General features: G+C 38.6%; 1 protein-coding gene across 50 annotated transcripts; it reads right to left on the bottom strand.

The window, feature by feature from the left end:
- Positions 1-89: 89 nt before the first annotated feature.
- LOC127836326 (amine oxidase [flavin-containing] B-like) lies at positions 90-23,309 on the bottom strand. 50 transcript variants are annotated; one of them, XM_052362868.1, is made up of 16 exons: positions 23,246-23,309; positions 21,684-21,778; positions 21,013-21,150; positions 20,502-20,606; positions 19,908-19,999; positions 18,775-18,916; positions 13,696-13,845; positions 11,435-11,594; positions 9,619-9,763; positions 8,760-8,915; positions 6,378-6,489; positions 1,694-3,027; positions 1,106-1,644; positions 960-1,008; positions 862-910; positions 90-763 (listed from the first exon to the last, which is right to left on the bottom strand). In XM_052362868.1, exons 1-12 carry the CDS (start codon positions 23,301-23,303, stop codon positions 2,662-2,664), a joined length of 1,719 nt encoding a protein of 572 aa, XP_052218828.1. In that variant the 5' UTR covers positions 23,304-23,309; the 3' UTR covers positions 90-763; positions 862-910; positions 960-1,008; positions 1,106-1,644; positions 1,694-2,661. The 50 variants fall into 50 exon arrangements, with proteins under 50 accessions (XP_052218828.1, XP_052218819.1, XP_052218827.1 ...); XM_052362859.1 differs by having other exon boundaries at positions 90-910; positions 1,106-1,154; positions 1,204-1,644; XM_052362867.1 differs by lacking the exon at positions 862-910 and having other exon boundaries at positions 90-812; positions 1,106-1,154; positions 1,204-1,644.
- Positions 23,310-24,038: the final 729 nt, after the last annotated feature.

The raw sequence follows: 24,038 nt of genomic DNA, 5'->3' as shown, positions 1-24,038 counted from the left end.
AGTCATCTGCACAATATCCATGGGTGCTTAGGAAACTGAATGTATTAAAGACGGATGAGGTGGACTGTTATGAATGCAAACAAAGCTAGCTTTTTGAAAACAATTTAATTCTGGTACCATGTGTTAAAAAATACATTTAAAGATAACAAAATCAAACATTTTTTGATAACATTCACTGCATAATAGTATTTACAGCATTTAAATGCATAGATGAGGAAAGGCACTTTGAACAAATTACTGGTTATATTTAAATGTTATCACAGTGAAGTAAATTAATCATACACATTTTTATCTGGACTATTTAACGAAAATTCTTTCTCCAAAGTTAAATATAACTGTAATTTCCTAAACTTAATACTAAAGTTTACGATTAAAGTTTGGATATCAACATTAATTGTTTATAAAAACTAATCCTTAACATGGATTGCCTGGTTTGCCAGATTGGATTATGAAGAAAGTGAGGCTTCGATCCCCTTACTTGCAAGGATTACTCCATTAATTTAATGAGGCGCAGTGAGGGAAAACTAGGTTTCATGAATGTGGGTAGAGCGTTGTTCCAGTTAGCACAGACTGATCAAGTCAGGGACAACACTCGCGCCTAGACTGAATTTTTGTTTAGAAAAGACCTAATTAAAAAAAATGCTTTAAAGCCGAAAATGATGTCCCTGATCAGCCTGTGAGGACTGTACACACTTATCTGGAACAATACTTTACCTGATCAGTCTGTGAGGACTGTACACACTTATCTGGATCAATACTTTACCTGATCAGCCTGTGAGGACTGTACACGCTTATCTGGATCAATACTTTACCTGATCAGCCTGTGAGGACTGTACACGCTTATCTGGAACAATACTTTACCTGATCAGCCTGTGAGGACTGTACACACTTATCTGGATCAATACTTTACCTGATCAGCCTGTGAGGACTGTACACACTTATCTGGAACAATACTTTACCTGATCAGCCTGTGAGGACTGTACACGCTTATCTGGATCAATACTTTACCTGATCAGCCTGTGAGGACTGTACACGCTTATCTGGATCAATACTTTGCTGATCAGCCTGTGAGGACTGTACACACTTATCTGGATCAATACTTTACCTGATCAGCCTGTGAGGACTGTACACACTTATCTGGATCAATACTTTACCTGATCAGCCTGTGAGGACTGTACACGCTTATCTGGAACAATACTTTACCTGATCAGCCTGTGAGGACTGTACACACTTATCTGGATCAATACTTTACCTGATCAGCCTGTGAGGACTGTACACACTTATCTGGATCAATACTTTACCTGATCAGCCTGTGAGGACTGTACACACTTATCTGGAACAATACTTTACCTGATCAGCCTGTGAGGACTGTACACGCTTATCTGGATCAATACTTTACCTGATCAGCCTGTGAGGACTGTACACACTTATCTGGATCAATACTTTACCTGATCAGCCTGTGAGGACTGTACACACTTATCTGGAACAATACTTTACCTGATCAGCCTGTGAGGACTGTACACGCTTATCTGGAACAATACTTTACCTGATCAGCCTGTGAGGACTGTACACGCTTATCTGGATCAATACTTTACCTGATCAGCCTGTGAGGACTGTACACACTTATCTGGAACAATACTTTACCTGATCAGCCTGTGAGGACTGTACACGCTTATCTGGATCAATACTTTACCTGATCAGCCTGTGAGGACTGTACACACTTATCTGGAACAATACTTTACCTGATCAGCCTGTGAGGACTGTACACACTTATCTGGAACAATACTTTACCCACATGAACGAAAACCCATTTTTGTGTCCTGTTCTGAGAAAATTGGGCTTAATGCATGTGCGTAAAAAGTCGTCCCAGATTAGCCTGTGCAGTCCGCACGAGCTTATCAGGGACCAAACTTTCCGCTTTTATGGTATTTTTAGTTTCAAGGAAGTCCCTCCTTGCCGAAAATCAAGTTTAGGCGGAAAGTGTCGTCCCTGATTAGCCTGTGCGGACTGCACAGGCTAATCTGGGACGACACTACTTACATGCATTATGCCCCTTTTTCTCAGAACAAGACACATATGATTAAATGTGATCACAAGCCAGCACCTGAGCATCTCTCTCATCTATCATTCAAATGCTTTAAAATTGATTTCACCATCAATACATCTTAAAAACAATATTTTCAGATTTTGTGTATCAAGTTCAACAGGCAAAAACTTAGAGCCCTGAAAACTTTGAGTCAACTAAAATGTAGTTTGTTTGTTTCTGAACAGTAAGTGTGCAGTAATCACATGATTTCAACATTTTAGAGTAATCATTTGTGTGTAGAGTTCAAGCAAACCAAACGCACCAACTTTTAACCCTTAAAGCGCTGGAGCTGAATTTTAAAGGCCTTTGCAAACAGTTTGGATCCAGATGAGACACCACAGAACGTGGCGTCTCATCTGGATCCAAACTGTTTGCTATTCTGATAGTATTCTTTGAAAAAAAATTGAAGAAAAAGCTTATTTTACAAATTCAGCAGACGACATTTTAGCAGACGACAAATTACCCAGCACACAAAGGGTTAAGAAAAGCAAATTTGAGCCATCTGCAGTAGACTGTATACATTTTTGTTCAATAATCTAATACTGTTTCGCTTGTAATTCTTCTTTTGACAACCTTTATAATCCGTTCTCCATTAAAATGGAGTTATTGCTACCATTTTTTGGCTTAACCTTTTTTAAGAAATTCCATTTTTTCCGCACATCCATTTTCTGCATCAAGTTGAACATGGTCGTGTCGTCCACCTCATATCGCCACCGAACCCATCGCCAAAACAGTGCCCCCTTCCAACTGAACATAAACACATATACACTGCAGGCCGTGAACCCAACTAGACTAATGACAGCACAGCGTAGCAGTGCGGAGGGACTCGGTAGGTAGTACTCGAGATAGCTGAATGGAATTGGGGCCGCAGGGAAATCTTCAGACTCTGGCTCGTCTTTGTCTATGTCGTCCTGGGAGATTTTGCCATCCTTACAGAGTATCTGAATAGGAAAAAGTACAAGTTCATGGGGACAGCAGGCATTTTTCCATGGTTGTGTTAAAGGACAAGGCTGTATACCCACAGGTGACAGTGAATTAGATTTATTTAATGTAATGTGTCCTATATCAATATCTACAACAAGCACACACAGAAAATAAGTGAAAACAAGGGCTGTTTGTAAAACATGCATGCCCCCAAAAAGAGCTGTCAGTTGTATAAGTGGCAGCCATTGTGTGAATACGTTAGAAACCATTTTACTGCTTCAGGTCACTTTGACCTAGTGACCTGAAAATCAATAAGGGTCATCTGCCAGTCATCCTCAATGTACCCATGAAGTTTCATGATCCTAGGCCTAAGCATTATTGAGTTATCATCCGGAAACCATTTTACTTTTTCGAGTCACTGTGACCTTGACCTAGTGACCTGAAAATATATAGGGGTCAACTGCCAGTCATGATCAATGTACCTATGAACTTTCCTGATCCCAGGCCTAAGCATTCTTGAGTTATCATCCGGAATCCATTTGGTGGACGGACCGACCGACGGACAGACCAACATGTGCAAAACATTATACCCACTCTTCTTCGAAGGGGGGCATAATTAAGGCACAGGGGTACCTATGACTTGGCAAATTATGGCACAGGGTTACTCCTGACTTTGCAAATTAAGGCACATGGGTACTCCTGACTTGGGAAATTAAGGCACAGGGGTATTCCTGATTTGGCAAATTAAAGGGACCTTTTCACGTTTTGGTAGATTAACAAAATTAACCAAAGTGGTTTCAGATTCGCAAATTTCCGTTGTTGTTATATGTGTGAGGAAACCGTAATACTGAACATTTACCATGCTCTAAAATATCCATTATATGCATCTTTTGACGATTTAAAAACCTGGAAATTATAAAACGTTGCAACGCGAAACGATTGAATAATTTGGAGAGTTCTGTTGTTGTTGTTATATTTTTGACACTACGAGGAATGCTTATATAAAGTATAAAATATGTCACTAATTGTATGAGCATGGATGGCGGAGTGGTCTAAGCATTAGACTGTTTCTCCAGGGGTCAGTGGTTGGAGCCTAGTTAAGGGTTACTTTTTTTCTTTCTTTAATTTTATTTTTGTTTTTTACTGGAGCTTTTTAGATCCAATGTTTAAATTTATCAATATAAAGCATTTAATGACAAACTTGTGTTTTTTTACTGGAGCTTTTTAGATCCAATGTTTAAATTTATCAATATAAAGCATTTAATGACAAACTTCAATATCTGCCAAAATCTGTTAAAAGGTCCCTTTAAGGCACAGCGGTACTCCTGACTTAGCAAATTCAGGCACAGGGTTTATCCTGACTTGGCAAATTCAGGCACAGGGTTTCTGCTGACTTGGCAAATTCAGGCACAAGGTTTCTCCTGACTTGGCAGTCAGGCACAGGGTTTCTCCTGACTTGGCAAATTCAGGCAGAGGGTTTCTCCCGACTTGGCAAATTCAGGCACAGGGGTACTCCTGACTTGGCAAATTCAGGCACAGGGTTTCTCCTGACTTGGCAAATTCAGGCACAGGGGTACTCCTGACTTGGCAAATTCAGGCACAGGGTTTCTCCTGACTTGGCAAATTCAGGCACAGGGGTACTCCTGACTTTGCAAATTCAGGCACAGGGGTACCACTTTTCTTTAAGGCCCTTATAAAAGGCCTGTGATAGGAAGGATTCAAATGAAAATAAGAGCACATGTTTTTATTGGCTTGGGTTAATAACTTGGTGCATCAAAATATTTTGGAAAACATCATTTAAGCCTAAGGCTTTTGATAAAATCAAGCTAAAATAAATATTTGTAACCAAAATTAAAATACCACACCTGGTTTGCAACCCTTTCACCCCGCCTGCAAATTCCCTATCACACACCTGGTTTGCAGCCCTTTCCCCCGCCTGTATGGCCCCTATCACACACCTGGTTTGCAGCCCTTTCCCCCGCCTGTATGGCCCCTATCACACACCTGGTTTGAAGCCCTTTTCTCTGCCTGTACGACCCCTATCACACACCTAGTTTGCAGCCCTTTCCCCTGCCTGTGCAGCCCCAATCACGCACCTGGTTTGCAGCCATTTCCCCTTCCTGTACGGCCCCTATCACACACCTAGTTTGCAGCCCTTTCCCCTGCCTGTACGGCCCCTATCACACACCTGGTTTGCAGCACTTTCCCCTGCCTGTACGGCCCCTATCACACACCTGGTTTGCAGCCCTTTTCCCTGCCTGTATGGCCCCTATCACACACCTGGTTTGCAGCCCTTTCCCCTGCCTGTACGGCCCCTATCACACACCTGGTTTGCAGCCCTTTCCCCTGCCTGTACGGCCCCTATCACACACCTGGTTTGCAGCACTTTTCCCTGCCTGTATGGCCCCTATCACACACCTGGTTTGCAGCCCTTTCCCCTGCCTGTATGGCCCCTATCACACACCTGGTTTGCAGCCCTTTCCCCTGCCTGTACGGCCCCTATCACACACCTGGTTTGCAGCCCTTTTCCCTGCCTGTATGGCCCCTATCACACACCTGGTTTGCAGCCCTTTCCCCTGCCTGTACGGCCCCTATCACGCACCTGGTTTGCAGCCCTTTCCCCTGCCTGTACGGCCCCTATCACACACCTGGTTTGCAGCCCTTTCCCCTGCCTGTACGGCCCCTATCACACATCTGGTTTGCAGCACTTTTCCCTGCCTGTATGGCCCCTATCACACACCTGGTTTGCAGTCCTTTCCCCTGCCTGTACGGCCCCTATCACGCACCTGGTTTGCAGCCCTTTCCCCTACCTGTACGGCCCCTATCACACACCTGGTTTGCAGCCCTTTCCCCTGCCTGTATGGCCCTTTCACGCACCTGGTTTGCAGCCCTTTTCCCTGCTTGCACGGCCCCTGTCACACACCTGGTTTGCAGCCCTTTCCCTGCCTGTACAGCCCCTATCACACAACTGGTTTGCAGCCCTTTCCCCCTGCCTGTACGTCCCCTATACCTGGTTTGCAGCCCTTTCCCCTGCCTGTATGGCCCCTATCACAAACCTGGTTTGCAGCCCTTTCCCCTGCCTGTATGGCCCCTCTCACACACCTGGTTTGCAGCACTTTCCCTGCCTGTATGGCCCCTATCACACACCTGGGTTGCAGCCCTTTTCCCTGCTTGTACAGCCCCTGTCACACACCTGGTTTGAAGCCCTTTCCCTGCCTGTACAGTCCCTATCAAACACCTGGTTTGCAGCCCTTTTCCCCTGCCTGTACAGTCCCTATCACACACCTGGTTTGCAGCCTTTCCCCCTGCCTGTACGTCCCCTATACCTGGTTTGCAGCCCTTTCCGCCACCTGTGTGGCCCCTATACCTGGTTTGCAGCCCTTTCCCCCGCCTGTACAGCCCCGTCCATGTATCCCGCCCACTGTGTAGCAGTCTCTGTGCCCGCAAAATACAGGCAGCCACACGGCTCACTCAGGCAACTGCAACACAACAATTACATTTGCAGCGTCCGTGTTAGTGATACCTGAATTCCTCTATACATATTAGTCATACCTTAAAACAACAAGGTTGTCCCAGGATTACAAGGAATACAGGTCCACCGTTATATTGCCCTTTATTCGAGCACAGTAATGTCTCGGATTTAAATCCAATGTCCATTTTCTCACAACACTTTTTATTTATTCATCAGACATTTCACATCTGGTGAAATAATTATGCACATCAACTTCTGATTGTTTCTTCAATGTTCGAAAGGTCATGTTATGTTCTTCTGGGTTTACTGCAATTCTATTTTTAGAAACATAATCCTGGCCATGATGTTAAATAAAAAAACAAGTTTTGTGATAATTGTCCTTTTCTAGTTATTTCAGTTCACACAGACAAACAGACAGACTATCGGATGAACAAAGGAAGGTAATGACAGTGAAGACATGTGGTAGACCTACAGTCCTATTGGTATACCAAGTTTCATGAGCATTTAATCCTGGGGTCAAAACTGGCCACTCCCCAAAGGTCACATGACTTATAATGACTATATAGTAAATAACGTACAAAATCATCCTTGGAACTGCAAGAGCTGAGGTTTTATATTTTCATGATCATAGCCCATGTGCATTTTGAGTCTTTTTAATATTATTGTACATGAACAATAGTAATTTTAAATAACAGTGACATGACCTACTGCTGCTGAAAAAAGGTTGCATATAATCCTCATATTCACCTCTAATCAGAGCTCCAGATAATTTTTTCAGCCAAGGGGTATTTCACTCATAAAATTTTTAATTGATGAGTAAAAATCAAAATCCGATAATTTTAAGGAGTAATATGTTCAAAGGATCAGAATTAATAATTAATTATACATGTAGTGTAAACTCGCTATAACAAGCAGTCTTGTACACAATAAAGCAATGACTTTTGTTTTATTTAACAGTTTTTCTGTTGTTGTTTTTTGCCCTTGGCTTATAAGCAGCTAGCAATCTCTTTTTCGGTCTTGATTTGGCAAGCCACTGGTTAGCACACACTGTACAGCCACAATCAAAATCTTCAAAGCTTGGCCCACAAAACTTGTTTATTATATGTGTATTTCGGCTGCCATTTAAAAAGTACTTGAAGGGCAAAGGTTTTTCCATAGTGCCAAACAAGAGATGAACTGTTAGCAAAAATTATATGCTTGAAGTTGGGCGATTCGGGTTTCTTCGAATGTGATGTCAAATGTTTTCACCATAAGCGTATATCGATTCTCAACAATGCAGCGTGGAGCCTGTTGTGTCAACATCGGCCTTTATCGTGGGCAAAAATAAAATGATACCGTTCTGACTGAGAAGTAAATTAGGTCGGGAACCACATTCTATACATGGATGGTGATGTCACTACATGTACATTTTTACCGGTATGGACACAATGACGGGAAACAGTCATGTTTACATGAATTTATATGCATGTATAAACGGCTAATACGCATTGAAATTGCACAAGATGCGTAATCCTTATTTAGCCAGAAGTTTTTTTACTCAACAAAACTTTAAGTCATGCATATTTTCTTTTTTTCATGCGTATTTTACGCAAATATGCATCTTATCTGGCCTTCTGCCTCTAATTACATTGCCCTAAATTCAAATTGCCCTCTGGGCCCTGCTCTGTAAAAAAGGGGTTTAATGCATGTGCGTAAAGTGTCGTCCCAGATTAGCCTGTGCAGTCCACACAGGCTAATCAGGAACGATACTTTTTGCTTTTATAATATTTTTTGTTTGAAGAAAGTCTCTTCTTAGCAAAAATCCAGTTTAGGCAGAAAGTGTCGTCACTGATTAGCCGGTGCAGACTGCACAGGCTAATCTGGGAGGACACTTCGCATATGCATTAAACCCACTTTTCACAGAGCACGGCACAACTCTATAAAGGTACACCAAGTTTCATCCAATTATCTTCAATACTTTTTGAGAAATCTAAGGATCCAATTTTGCAGACAGATGCACAGAGGGGAAACCAAAAGTACCCACCAATGGTGGAATGGAATTAATAAAATTAAAATTATTGCTGATATAGCGTAGACTTCTGGATGGAAATGAGTTTGGAAATTCCTTTTCAATGTATGCGCAAATTTGCATATATAGGCCTCGCCTTGAGAAAACAGGGCATCGTGCATTTGTAAAAAATGCACAGGCTAATCTGAGAGGACACTTACAACATGCATTAAGCCCCATTTTCCCAAAGCAAAGCTCATATATAAGTTAAAGACATCAGACTCCAGTACCTGGTGAAGGATGTGAGTACAGTGGGAGGTAAGACGGAGGTGTAACATCCCCCTGAGTACTGGTCGTCCATCCAGTTGTACTCTCGGTAGCCCACAGGGTGTAGGAAGTCCTCGCAGGCAAACACACGGGTGTACAGGGCACATAGTGCCTCCTTCCTGAATACATAGACAGAAGACATGTTTAAAGATATGTGTTAAATATTGATAAAACTCAAATAAATGTCATAAATTGTCTAATTCCTTAAGTGATCCATTAGTTTGTCCTTAAATCTCTCTACATGAAAATGTTTTTAAACATGTAAACATTGCTTTGGTAAATAATATTTTATTTATAAATATAAATTGCAGATCAGTGATCTCATTTATGATCAAAACACATGTGTGATGTTTCAATTAAGTACCTATAGTTCAAACAGTGTTGCATGTTTGTCTTATCCTGATTCCTCAGTACAAAAAGGGGCATAATTCTGCACAATTGCAGGTCAGAGTTATGACACTGGGTCATTTACCACCTGAACACATGTGTGAAGTTTCAATTAAATACCTGTGTTAGTATCTGTGATATGAAGATGTTTACCATAACCAATTTTCTTGTTACAAACGGGAAATAATTGGGCGAGTAGTATAGCTTGGGCAATGCAGTGAATAGTCTAACTAAAAACTGGGCACACAAGCAACTGTCAATGTATTGGACATAATAAAATAATGAATCAGAATCTGTTGGATCTGCCATGTACCATCCCAGAAACTTAGTGTTTAAACCATACAAGATTATCTTCTTTATACTAAACACTTTTCCTAGTACTCTTTTCAACCCATGGTGTTGTGAATCTGATGACAATGAAGTTCCTCTGGTTACCTCACAAGTGGTGTTGCCAAGGCCATATCACGAGCATGCTGGGCCACCACAAAGCCCATAATGGCTGGGTGCTCACCATCAGGCTTGGTGTCGTCAAGGCAGTAGACACACACGCCCTGTGAGGACATCATACTTCCATTGAGATCTGGAATCACGGGAGCTTCTGGGAAAACTGGGCTTAATGCATGTGTGAAGTGTAGTCCCAGATTAGACTGCACAGGCTAATCAGAGACGACAGTTTTCGTTTTTATAGAATATTTCGTTTAAAGGAGCGAAAATCCTGTCCAAGCAGAAAGTCCCTGATTAGCCAGTGAACACTACACAGGCTAATCTGAGATGACACTTTACGTACACGCATTTAGCCCAGTCCCAGAACAAGGCTAATGGTAAAAGACTCTTTAACCTTATTGAAACAAGAAACCGTCGGAGACAGGTGATGCTCCCCAAAGTTTTTTTTTGTCACAATATTGCACTATATATTCAGATTAAAGGAAACGTCTTGAGGGGCATAACTTTGGACAAAATAATACAATGGATGGTTTAGCAACTTAAAAATTTCAAAGGGCCATAACTCATCTAACAAGAACCCACTAATAACATGCGCATCTCCTCAAGGTAGTTAAGCTTCCCATAAAGCTTCATTGAAGTCCAGTCAGTAGTTGGTAAGGAATAGCCTGGACAAGAATTGCACTATATATACAGTTTATAGAAAATTTCAAAGGGCCATAACTCTGTGCAAAATCATCCGACCATAACCGGCTGATAATATGCACATCTCCTGTTGGTATTGAAGCTTCCCATAAAGTTTCATTGAATTCCCATGATAAATTGCTGAGAAATAGCTCGGACAAGAATTGCATTATATGTACAATGGAAAATTTCAAAGGGCCATAACTCTGGGAAAAATCATCCGACCATAACCGGCTGATAATATGCACATCTCCTTTTGGTAGTGAAGCTTCCCATAAAGTTTCATTGAATTCCGGTCATTAGTTGCTGAGAAATAGCCCGGACAAGAATTGCACTATATGTACAGTTAATGGAAAATTTCAAAGGGCTATAACTCTGTGAAAAATCATCCGACCAGAACCCCCTGATAATATGCACATCTACTTTTGGTAGTGAAGCTTCCCATAAAGTTTAATTGAATTCCAGTCAAAAGTTGCTGAGAAATAGCCTGGACAAGAATTGCACTATATGTACAGTTAATGGAAATTTCAAAGGGCCATAACTTTGTGAAAAATCATCCGACCAGAACCCCCTGATAATATGCACATCTACTTTTGGTAGTGAAGCTTCCCATAAAGTTTAATTGAATTCCGGTCATTAGTTGCTGAGAAATAGCCCGGACAAAAATTTTGCACGGACGGACGGATGGACACACGGACAGACGAAGCGGCGACTATATGCTCCCCCCCAATTTTTTTGGGGGGGAGCATAAAAATAAAGGAGATAATAATAAATGAAAACCCTAACAACAACTAGTTTTCCAGAAGGAGACAATGTTTGTCGGAAGTGTTTCCGTTTTGTGGTGTTCAACAGTATTTTCATATTATGCTGATCATTTCACTTCATACACTCTTTTTAAGTGACTTTATCCCAGTGTTTTACTAGTAAGATATGCACATACAAACAATAATCAATATTTTTGTGGAATTACTTCTTAACTTTTTCATTTGGAATAAAAAGCATAACAACTTATTACACAAATATTGTAAATGTACTAGAAACATATGTTGCGCGGTAACTTATATTGGTATACAAAACAAATGGATTATCGGGATTACAGAGGGATAAATATCAAACCTTCACCTACTGTAATTTCTCCAGAATGGTGTCTTATAGTACATGACAGTCTTGATAATCGAGCCCATGGGCATGCGTTGCATGAGCTGCATGCGTCTCCCAGACAACGGGGGGTCAAACTCAACACGGTTCAGCAATGGGGCGGGTACTGCACTCACCACGTACTTGCACTGAAAAATATATTGGAAGGATGACTACTGACTGATAAGGTATGGGTTTCCTTTTGCAAAACTTATTGTCTGTTTGCCTGTTAACAGTGTATTTTTTAATTTATCATCAGGTGTTGTTTACTAAATGGCAAAGATTTTCTCGTTAATATATTTTGGTCCAAATGCATAATAAATGTAATATAGGGTAACTCACCCTTGAGTAGATTTTGCCCTTGAGTCGCATATTTTTATCTTTGTAGTTTTCACAGATTAGTTTTGTTTAGCATGACTTGTGACTTTATAACGAACACTTAACCCTTCATACTCAAAATAAATAAGATTTTGAAATAAAATGTTATCAAATATATTCTCACGATGAATTACAGTATTAATAACTACTGGTGAAGGAAAATTCAGAATTTTCAATTATCAAATATCTCTATACCATCTGCATTTTGGTCAGAAATGGTCCACAGCAATCACAAATAACTTTATATTGAAAACATAACCTAATTCTATAATAATGAAAGGTAATTTTCAGCGGTTTGCTCTATTGTATAGGTATTACAGTAAAAAATAAATTACAACTCAATTAGCCCTTAAGGTGAACGCAATTCGCCCTTATCAAACATGAGTTAATGTACTGGCAGAGGCATGCGGATCAGAATTAACCACATATTTATTCCAATTAACATGACTCAATCTATAAAGAATCCCATAGCTCACAAACAACAAGAATCACATAATGTTTTATCTTTGTATGTCTGTACGTTTTTTTTGTCAACCCCAGTGCTACACATGGTTCCGTTGTTGTAAAGGTTGGATAGATTATATAAAGTGACCATGTGATTTTTCCTCTTTTAATCACTTATTTTCGTCGACATGTTTACAAAAGAAAACAACTTATAAAATCAACACAAGACTGTTACTGCGCACTTTCCGTTTTTATAAATGTAGGGCATTGACGACCACATAAATGCTAAATACAAATCTGTGTCAGTGTTAAGAGCAAATGTGTCTGTTCAGATTTATGCTGTTTGCTGCCCTACGTAACTAAGGGTAAGAAATGAAGCCTTTAAAACTTCAATTAACCGGTAGTAAGAAAGGTATTTAATTTAATGTAATTTTCTATGGGACTACAAATGTGTCAAAGTACATATCTAAGTGGTAAAGGGTTATATATACTTATAAAGTGAAATTGTAAAAATCTTCTCTGAAATTTAATTAAAGACCTTTTTTTACTAAATTCATGTTTTAAAGGCTTCATTTCCAACCCTTTGATACTGATTAGCAGCAAACAGCATAAACCTGAACAGAATGTAAGTTACTCGCAGGCTGTTTTGGTTTTATGCTGTTTGCACATAGCCATTTTCACTTTGATTCTGAGCGGAAAAGGGTTAAAATTGGCCCTGCCTTTGGGAGTCTGAAGGTAAAATGTTCTATATTGACTTATATAGCATAGTAACTCAAAACAATACTTTATGAAGTCACATAGCAGACAGATTTGATACTTCGTATTTGGACATCAGATTGCGGTCGTCAATAAAGATAGTTTAAGTCTTGCCCATAGACTAAAAACTGGCCATGCCACTTTAGACAGGTGAGCGATCTAGGGCCTTCTTGGCACCCTTATTTGAAATGCATTAAAGATTTTTGTTTTCATCATCTTTGCTAAATGAAATAATAAAACAAAATCGGATGCTCTCCAAGATGATTCATTAATAATCAAATTTCAATCCCAAGCTAGTGCCAATGCAGTCTGACTATATCAAAACTTTCCCCACAATTGGTCAATTCTAACTTAAAAGACAAAAAGCACTTATTATTTTGAAGTGTGCAGTGTACACAGGCCAATCAAGGACAACACTTTCTGCTTTTATGAAACTTTTCTTTTACAAAAAGTCTTTCCTACACAAAAATCATCTTAAAGCAGACAGCGTCATCCCTGACAAAGATTAGCCTGTGCAGACTGTTTCTCATGACTCATTTTAGATGATGGCACTCCTTTTTGCAACGAATAAAAGGCATATTATATTCATTTAGGACACAAACAAACTCAATCAAAAACTTATTTTATTTACACTTTCAATTTTTTGTATATAACACAGCGATCTCCACCTACCCTGTAAACATGACCATGGGTGTCTGTTACAGTGGTTACATCATCTCTGTGTGTAACCTTGACAACAGGAGAAGACAACCTGACTTCACGCTTCAACTGTTTGGCCAAACCGTCTGATATCTGCTGTGAGCCGCCAGAAATCTTTCGCTCCTGAACCAGATGTTTGTACTTTTTAACCCATTTATGCCTAATGAACTCTCCCATCCTTCTAAAGTGGATCAATTTATTTCCAAAATTAGGGATGTCTATTATATTTATTTCTATATTTAGAATATTTCTTACGGAAATTCCTTAAAGCAAACAGCACAGACCCTAATGAGACGCCCCATCATGCGGTGTCTCATCAGGGTCTACGCTGTTTGCAAAGGCCTTTTTTCTAGACGCTAGGCATAAATGGATTAAAATTGTGATTAAATAAAATATAGGACAGTCAAAACTTTAATATTTGAAGTATTGTAAAGTACATTACACATTACATTACAAATTTACATCCTGGCATTCAAAATATAAACCTGGGACATTGGGAATTAAAATCTCACACACTATATGTAGAGTTGGACATGCAGGCATTAGAACTTAACAGCTTAACTGAAACCCAATTGCAATAATATAAATTATGAGCATTTTCCTAATTATCAATGAAAATCATTAAACATACTTATATATTGTATCTATGTCTATTGATAAATATTCATAATCTCGAACTACATGAGTAGTATTTAAGCTTCCATTCAGCTTCTTCCATTAGGTTTGATCCTTATCACCAACGAAAATGTTACTATAAAATAAAACTGCATGTTACAATATAAAATTGTAATTGGGGTGTGGTAAGCTAGTCGGTATTTATGAGAACATTGACAAACAAGAGCTGTCAGAGGACAGTGTGCTTGACTATTCGAGTGCTTGACAGTTACATAATAATAACGTAAACCATCATGGAGAGGGGGGTATAATGTGGATGTGTGGTCATTTAATAGATGATATTTTAAAAAAAAGAAATTATTTTTTATTTTATTGTTGTTTGTTGTTTGTTTGTTTTTTTTTGGGGGGGGGGGTGGGGGTTCTGGGGTGGGGTGTGGGGGATGGTTTGGGTGGAGTCCATTGTGGTATGTCAGGTAAGTGTTGTTATGTCAAAGTATGATTCAAATGTGATCATAAATAAAGAAGTTATGGCAATTTAAGCAGAATTTATTAATTTGACCTTGAGAGTCAAGGTCATTCAAAGGTCAAGGTCAAATTCAACTTGCCAGGTACAATAACATCATGATAGTAAGAAAGTATTTGAAGTTTGAACGCAATAGCATTGATTCTTTTAAAGTAAAGTGGATCTAAACACAAAATTTAACAAATATTCAAAGTTACAAAGACAAAAAAGGGCCATAATTCCGTTAAAAAGCCAACCAGAGTTATGCAACTTGCCCTGTACAGTCCCCTTACGATAGTTAGCGAGTTTTCCAAGTCTAAAAAGCAATAGCTATGATACTTTAGGAGTAAAATGGACCAAAACACAAAACTTAACCAAATGTTAAATTATCTAAGTAGAAAAGGGGCCATAATTCTGTCAAAATGCTTGATACGGTTGTCTGCTCTTGTTTATACATTGGGGTCATGTTGGTAAAGAAGTATGCAAAATATGAAAGCAATATGTCAAAGGACATAGGAAATATTTGAGGTGGTATCAAACTTTAACATAGATTTATCAATAATTGCATGTTCTAAGTGAAAAAAGGGCCATAATTCTTACAAAATGCTTGATACAGTTGTCTGCTCTTGTTTATAGATTGAGGTCATGTTGGTTAAGAAGTATGCAAAATATGAAAGCAATATGTCAAGGGACATAGGAAATATTTGGGGTGGTACGCAAACTTTAACATTTGCACTCTAACGGGAACGGGGTGAGTAGAATAGATCCACTATATATATTTCATATATAATAGTTGAGCTAAAAAGTGTGGGACATATTTTAAAGGTGCATAGAGTAACAAGATGTGTGTTTGTCAGAAACACTATGTCCCCTTCTGCGCCGCTTTGAAGCTATATATTTGACCTTTGACCCTTAAGGATGACCTTTGACCTTTCACCACTCAAAATGTGCATCTCTATGAGATACACATGCATGCCAAATATCAAGTTGCTATCTTCAATATTGCAAAAGTTATGGCAAATGTTAAAGTATGACGCAAACAACCACACAAACCAACAGACAGGGCAAAAACAATATGTCCCCCACTATAGTGGTGGGGGACATAAAAATTGAAGGGGAGCCCACATATTTAAAAAGAAAAGGGCATACAATGGCTTGAGCTTAATCCCTATTTAGGTAATAATTATCATCAAGTTTATTTCAGGTTATAGAGTTATATAATACCTTTAAAATGGTAAATAAAAAATATTAATCAAGAATACTGAAGTTTTTGCTAAAGGCAGATATGTACTTTTTTTAAAGTCTGCCTCTGCCTTAAGCTTACCAAGTTTTGCTTACACATATTAAAATCAGAAAATTCTTTTCCAATGAAAGGTTTTGATATTACCTTTAAAATGATACTTAAATAAGTCATATTTATTCAAAAAAATATTGTTGTACATAAGGGCAGATATGCACCTTTCAATACTTTTCGCCTTCACCTGATTGTTTTCAATGTTTTGCTACTAAAAATCTCTTGAACTATTTCAGTAATATTACAAAGTATATTTAAGAGTGTAGATTGTTATATTGCCTTTAATACAATACTAAAATTGGAAGGATTAATAAAAACAAGAGCTGTCAGAGGACAGCGCGCTCGACTATTCGAGTGCTTGACATTATAACGTAAGCCATCATGGGGAAATTGTTCATACTCAATAATTTATTAGATGATCTTTCAAAAATAAAAAAGGAAAAAAAATAATTGGGGGGGGGGGGGGGGGGGGGGTAGGGGGGGCGGAAGGGGGTGAGAGGGGGGTATAATGTGGGGTGTGGGGAGGTTGGGCTGGGGGGGGGGGGAGTGATTCTGGGTAGGAGCGTGGGGTACTATTTGGGTGGAATCCATTGTGGTATTCAGGTAAGTGTTGTTTTGTCAAAGTAATAATAAAATGTGATCATAAATAAAGAAGTTATGGCAATTTAAGCAAAATGTTCAATTATCTAAGTGTAAAAGGGGCCATAATTATGTAAAAATGCTTGATACAGTGGTCTGCTCTTGTTTATAGGTTGGGGTCATGTTGTTATACAAGTATGCAACATGTAAAAGCAATATGTCAAAGGATATAGGAAATATTTGGGGTAGTAGCAAACTTTAACATAGGTTTATCAATAATATGCAATAATTATGACAAAATGCTTGATAGAGTTGTCTGCTCTTGTTTATAGGTTGAGGTGATGTTGGTTAACAAGTATGCAAAATATGAAAGCAATATGTCAAGGGACAATGAAAATAAATGAGGTAGTACAAAAACTTTAACATTTGCTGCATATTCTAAGTGAAAAAGGGGCCATAATTATGACAAAATGCTTTATACAGTTGTCTGCTCTTGTTTATAGGTTGGGGTCATGTTGGTAAACAAGTATGTAAAATATGAAAGCAATATGTCAAGGGACAATGAAAATAATTGGGGTAGTACGAAAACTTTAACATTTGCACGCTAACGGAAACACTGACGCCGGGGTGAGTAGGATAGCTCCACTATATATATTTCATATATAATAGTCGAGCTAACAAGAGATTGCCAAGCAATACGGTCCCCTACCGGTGAAACTCCACCATTGTCAGATTTATTTTTTTTTGCCATAGCAACCATAATTATTGACGAAGGAACAAAATGAAATGATGTGCATAATCTCCATATTGCCATCTATCCATATTTTAAGTTTCATGAAAAAATATGAAGAACTTTTAAAGTTATCGCAGGATCCAAAAAAGTGTGACCGATAGACTGACGGACAGACTGACAGAGCGCAAACCATAAGTCCCCTTGGGTTTTACCGGTAGGGGACAAAAATACAGTTTTAGGCGAAGGCACATATGTACTTATCAATAAAGTAATCTGCCTTTGCCACAAATCTGTCAATTTTCTGTATTTATTATTTGTCAAACTATTTAAGTCAACATGAAAGTTTACTTCTGACGAAAGATATTAACCCTTTACATGCTGGGAAATTTGTCGTCTGCTAAAATGTCGTCTGCTGAATTTCTAAAATTAGCATTTTCTTCGATTTTTTTCAAAGAATATTATCATAATAGCAACAGTTTGGATCCTGATGAGACGCCACGTTCTGTGGCGTCTCATCTGGATCCAAACTGTTTGCAAAGGCCTTCAAAATTCGATTCCCGCACTAAAAGGGTTAATACCACCTTTGAAATAACTTTTTATCCAATATATTCTATTAAGCAATAAAGTTCAAGGAAAACACAGTACTCTCAATATTATTGTCGACATATTGTACACATATTTTATAAATTGTTTATGTTTTATTCAAATACGACATTTATTAAAGCTGTCATAAATAAGTTGAGTTTGTTTCATGTTTCACTTGTTTTCAATTCCATTGTGCAAAGTCATAAAATAAAGTTAATTGGAATCAAACTGTCACAACACACTTAAGTCATGTGTGATAACGTTATAAAAAAGAGAGCCACAAGATAACACAAGAAATCCCATAGTCTTCTAGATGTTTCCAATCATTGCCCTACCTGACCAAGCTGCAAACTCCATCAAGATATCATTGGGACAAATGTTCTGACAAAGTTTAATGAAGGTCAGGAAATAACTGTGGCCACAAGGTAACTATTGACAACACATGCCGCACGACACACACTGAACAATGGACAAAAGGTAATCACTAAATCTAACCATGATCATGCTGTGCTCATCTAAGCTAAACTTAGGAAATCAAGTAACCAACATTGTTACTGTCACCACACATACCTGTGCCCCATTGGTGACAGATGAAATCCTTGCCTACCCTCCCCCACTCTTCACATACCTGTGCCCTATTGGTGACAGATGAAATCCTTGCCACCCCTCCCCCACTCTCCACATACCTGTGCCCCATTGGTTACAGATGATATCATTGCCACCTCTCCCCCTCTCTAAACATACCTGTGCCCCATTGGTGACAGATGAAATCCTTGCTACCCCTCCCCCACTCTTCACATACCAGAGGGCAAACAGTAGCGATATCTCACTCAACTCTACGCAGAAAATAGAGCGGAAACAGATGTCAGCAAGCTCCTTTACTGATCTGAAAATCAAATCGGAAGTTATCTCTACAAGTTATCAATCACAGTGCATAAGATTGGGTTAAACTGCAATCAAAGTGCATACACAGTGGATTGAGATGTTTGGCTATCAAAGTACACACAGTAGATTGAGATGTTTAGCTATCAAAGTGCACTAACAGTAGATTGGGATGTTTGACTATCAAAGGGCATAAACAGTAGATTGAGATGTTTGGCTATCAAAGTGCACACACATTGGATTGAGATGTTTGGCTATCAAAGTGCACACACAGTGGATTGAGAGGTTTGGCTATCAAAGTGCATATACAGTGGATTGAGATGTTTGCCTATCAAAGTGCACACACAGTGGATTGAGATGATTGGCTATCAAAGTTCATACACAGTGGATTGAGATGTTTGGCTATCAAAGTGCATTTATAGGGGATTGAGATGTTTGGCCATCAAAATACACACAGTGGATTGAGATGTTTGGCTATCAAAGTGCATACACAGTGGTTTGAGATGTTTGTCTATCGAATTACATATACCAGGTACACACTGGATTGGAATGCTTGATTATTATTCTTCGACAGACAATATTATACAGGTGCAACATAATCAGACAGGGGCAGGTATTTATTCTAATCACTGAGAAAAAATTACTGAAAACATTGCATTTCAGGAGGTGGGTTATATTGCAAGAAGTTTCAAGCATGAGACAGAGAGAACTGAAGTTCTGTAGCTGAAAATATTGTGTATTCAAACATATTTGGTAAACATATTACCTTTTTTGCCATTCGGCTTGAAAAAGTTTTATCTCTAAATATTTTATGCTAAGACTAGCTGCACATAAGCCAAACAAATGTGTTTACATAGTATTTTGTACCAACAAACATATTCTAAAAAAGCGTCATTACAATCAGAACCAACTTGACGCCAGCCTCCAGTCATATAAATCTATTTTTTTAAATCATTAACTGCTAAATCTGTGCACTTTCCACAAGCCCTGAATACCTGGTCCAGACGGTGTCATCCACAAACTGTTCCACCGTCATGCGGTCCCACTGGAGAGCCTTCTTGGCCTTCCAGGGCGCTTCCACTGGGACCTGGAACAAAACAAGGCTCACTTTATACTCTGATATTGATTTAAGACTCGCTCTGTGGACACTGCGTTAAATGCATATGTGTAAAGCGCATCCCGGCATCACGGACAACACTTTCTGTCTAAACTTGATTTTCGCAAGAAAAGACATTCTTTAAAGGAAAATTTATATTAAAGTGGAAAGTGTCGTCTCTGATTATTATAACCTATCAGCTGAGTATGCAGCCACAGTAAATTCAATTATCTATCTAACAAATATTCATTAGAACCTCAGTTTAAAAAGAAAATTCCAGTTGTCTTGGCTGGATTTAAAACAAGGCCATCCCAATCCTAATCCAGCATTCCATCACTATATCACAGCTTTCTCAAATCAAAGTATCTGATCAGTATGTTAGGGCTACAGCCAGGCATCGAAAAATGTCTGCCTTACCACCCCTACACAGTAACACTTCAGTCTTTAAAAAATCGTACGGATTGTAAACAAATTCCAAATGTAACATCAGTACCTGATCAGCCATCAAGTCAAAGGTGCGAATAAAGTGGTTGAGGTCGAGTATCTTCCAGGGATTCCAGAATGGTGGTATGGTCCCCATGAACTTGCCCCAACAGCCCTTGAACATACACATAAAGGGTACAAGACATTGACATTAGTCATTATTTGTGATCTGGTGGCCCTTGTATCATGCATCAAAAAGTTGTAAATGAAGTACATCAATAAGATTATAGTTCTTACTTACATGAGAAGTATTTATATATTTATTTTACAATTTAATTGAAAATGTAACAAAATTGTACACACCTCATTTTTTGCACATATCAATGATTGAACTATAAAGTTTCTTTGTGCTATCTTAAAGTAATGAGGTCTGAAGCTCAAGCTGATGTACTCGCACTAGCTTTACATTTCTGTAACTGCCAACATAATTTGTTGCAGTTGTTTATATAACTTTTCCATCATTTTAGTGAACGGCCAATAACCAATCAACTCTGGACAGGTGTGTTCCCCTATGTAAGTACCCTAAGGTCCATGACAGTCTTCTGTTTGTAGTTGACTTTGTACAGTTTGAGTCCCAACTCCTTGGCCAGCCGATAAATCCTGTTCTGAGTGGGACCAACATATGCACCTCCTAGGTCCACTGCACCAAACTCAGGGTCCTGTAGTATACAGGCATGGGCCGTTATCCACAAAGCTCCTAATGTAACTCTTAAGTTATACTTGAATTTTCAGATATTGTGATTGGACATGTGGATTAAAAAGTCAATATTGTGCCATGTAAACCATCCTTTTTTACAGCTTTCTTTGTTTATAAAGTGAGAAAAAATGCACTGTTCAAACATTCCTTGAATTCTTATCTGACATGACGGACTTCATTGAAATAAACATGTGTACTCACAATAATGGTGTATTTCTTACCATTGATTGCGTATACTGAACCGGTTTAGAATGGAACAAACGTATGTACTCACATTTATTGTGTATACATAACTGGTTTTGAGTGTAACAAACAGATGTACTCACATTGGTAATGTATATATCTAACTGTCTTGGAATGTAAAAAACGGATGTCCTCACATTGTTTATGTCTAAAAAACTGTTCTAGAGTGTAACAAACAGATGGACTAAAATTGACTGTGTACACAGACCTGGTTTAAAGTTAGTTTGAATTGTAAGCAATGGCTGTACTCACATTAATAGTGTAGGTCCTGCCTCCTACCCTGTCTCTAGCCTCCACCACCTGAACATCATAACCATGGCGCTCCAACTGTCTGGCAGCACAAAGACCTGCCAAGGCACAAAATCATAACACATAGGCAATTCGGGACGTCAGTACAACAAGAGATGTTTGTAAAACATGCATGACCCCTGACTTGCAGCAGTTTTTCCGGTGACCTTGACCTTTGGATGTGACAATCATAAGGGGCCATCCTTATCTGCATACTTACTTTAATGATCATAAGAATTCTCTATATTTTGTGCAGAAACCAATTTAATGATACAAGCCCCTGTGCCCTTGACCTTTAACCAGTTGACCTAATTTAATATAGGTGTCTTAATTCAAATCCATTAATTGATCCATCCATTTGAAAGCTCTATGCATGTTCAAGTTGTGTGGATTCAAATTTCCCATTACAATCCAATACCCTTACCACCTTGACCTTAAGCCTGTTGACTTTATATTCAGTATGGATCATTACTCCTCGAAAATCACCACCATTTATAACAACTAAAAATATTTGAGGTCAAAGAATTCTCTACATATTTTGAAGAAATCCATGTCTTGAAACAAGCTCAAGTGACTTTGTCATTTGCCCTGGTCACCTAAAATCAAAATGCACCTTCTTTTTCTCCCATGTAACCACTATACTACCCGTAATTTGCATGATTGCAGGTCAAGGCGTTTTCAAATAGGGCTGAAACAAATATCCTGATATGATCCTTGACAATTAACCTGGTGATCTCAAAATCATTTGATGTCTTTGCTGTCTCAGAAGTAGCCAGTATTATAATGTTCATGATCCCCAGTCAAAGCATTCTTGAGACATTGTGCAGAAACCAATTTAAGAACAAACAAAACAAAGAAAAATAACTTTTTCTAATGAATTAGGGACCATACGGCCTAGATAAGCAGACCATACGGCCCTGATAAGCGGACTATACGGCCCAGATTTGCAGACAATATGGCCCAGACTTGCAGAATTTACGGCCCAGATTTGCAGATCATACAAAACATGTTCGAATAAATATTCATTTCGTGTGCAGGAGCAAGAGTAATGGTTCCTGTGCTCTGCACATCCCCTCATAGCATACACAACAAAAGGGACAGCAATGAACAAGAGGAAACATGTTGCAAAACAAAAGTACAAAAAGGACTGAGCAAAAAAAACACAAGCAAATGTATTTTAATAAAATGCAACTGGTGTTAGAAACGTGCATGTAAGTATTTGAGGAAATTATTTCATTTTGGTACAACAAAATTCCTCAACTGCTGTATCAGAAATGTAAATTCTGTCTTTTAAAGGCTTAAAATTGTGCAATACGACCCTACAGCATAGCTAGAGTGCTGAGCTGTAAACACTATAAACTCTGCAGTGCGTATACTCAAATAGTCAGATCACATTTAATCAGACCTACCAGTCACGAAAATTCATGGCAAATCACCTTTACACTAATATCTGAAAATGTCACTTCACAGTAACAATTATATTGCATTTCTTATGAACAAATGTATGAACCAAAAACGGAACAAACCACTTATTCCAGCTCCTATAACAACAACATCAACTTTTGTCTCTGAATTGAGTTCCATTTATTGTGTTTTAAGATAAACATTCGCTGAATAGATAAATCTTTAGGTTACATACTACTTTTACTTAGTCATGAAAGAAAATCGTGATTCAAATGAATACCAAGACTTGCTTCCCTTTGTATTTCTAACAAGGAACATTTTTAACGAATTCTCAACTTTAAAGGTTACAATGCCAGCCATAATGTATTCAGAATTAAACCTCTGGCCACTGTCCAATCATAAGTTACATATCAAACATCATTAGAAGTGCAAATATGACAGAAAACAGCATGAAAACTGCTCTGTTATTTACCCATTCCCATTGCCAACCCCTGTTCACTTCGCACTACACCACTTGATAGTTGATGGTGTTCTCCAGTGACTTAAAGCATCCCTCCCCTGTCCACTTAGAAATGGATGTGGAGCTGTTATTACAAAATTTCTTGTAAATTTCGTTTCATAAATAATTGGGCAGAGCCTCTGGGACAGGTGTGACATTTTAGTCCCTGATGAATGTTGTGTGCATTCACTAAAACCGCAAGCAAAACGCCTATGATTTTATTCTTAATTGTTATTTAAAATTACATTTTGAGTGCCCATTTTTCAATTGCATTTCATCTATCATAATAATTAATAAACACTATTTGCAGATAATTTTCTCTGAAACCATTTGTTACATTTTTGTATGTGATATTGTGGAGTAGTTCAATAGTATTTGTTTAAATATGCCCCTGGTGTATAAAAAGATGGCCAACA

Source organism: Dreissena polymorpha, chromosome 6 (genome assembly GCF_020536995.1).
Source record: "Dreissena polymorpha isolate Duluth1 chromosome 6, UMN_Dpol_1.0, whole genome shotgun sequence".
In the NCBI taxonomy this organism is placed as follows: domain Eukaryota; kingdom Metazoa; phylum Mollusca; class Bivalvia; order Myida; family Dreissenidae; genus Dreissena; species Dreissena polymorpha.
This window is presented reverse-complemented; position numbering and strand designations above follow the sequence as displayed.

Coding starts and splice junctions, on each gene's coding strand:
- LOC127836326 (XM_052362853.1), bottom strand. CDS start 23,303: ATGGAACTCAATTCAGAGACAAAAGTTGATGTTGTTGTTATAGGAGCT. Junction 18,917..19,907: donor GATGACACCGTCTGGACCAG/GTATTCAGGGCT, acceptor TTTGATTTTCAG/ATCAGTAAAGGAGCTTGCTG. Junction 8,916..9,618: donor TTGGCAACACCACTTGTGAG/GTAACCAGAGGA, acceptor CTATGTATTCAG/GAAGGAGGCACTATGTGCCC.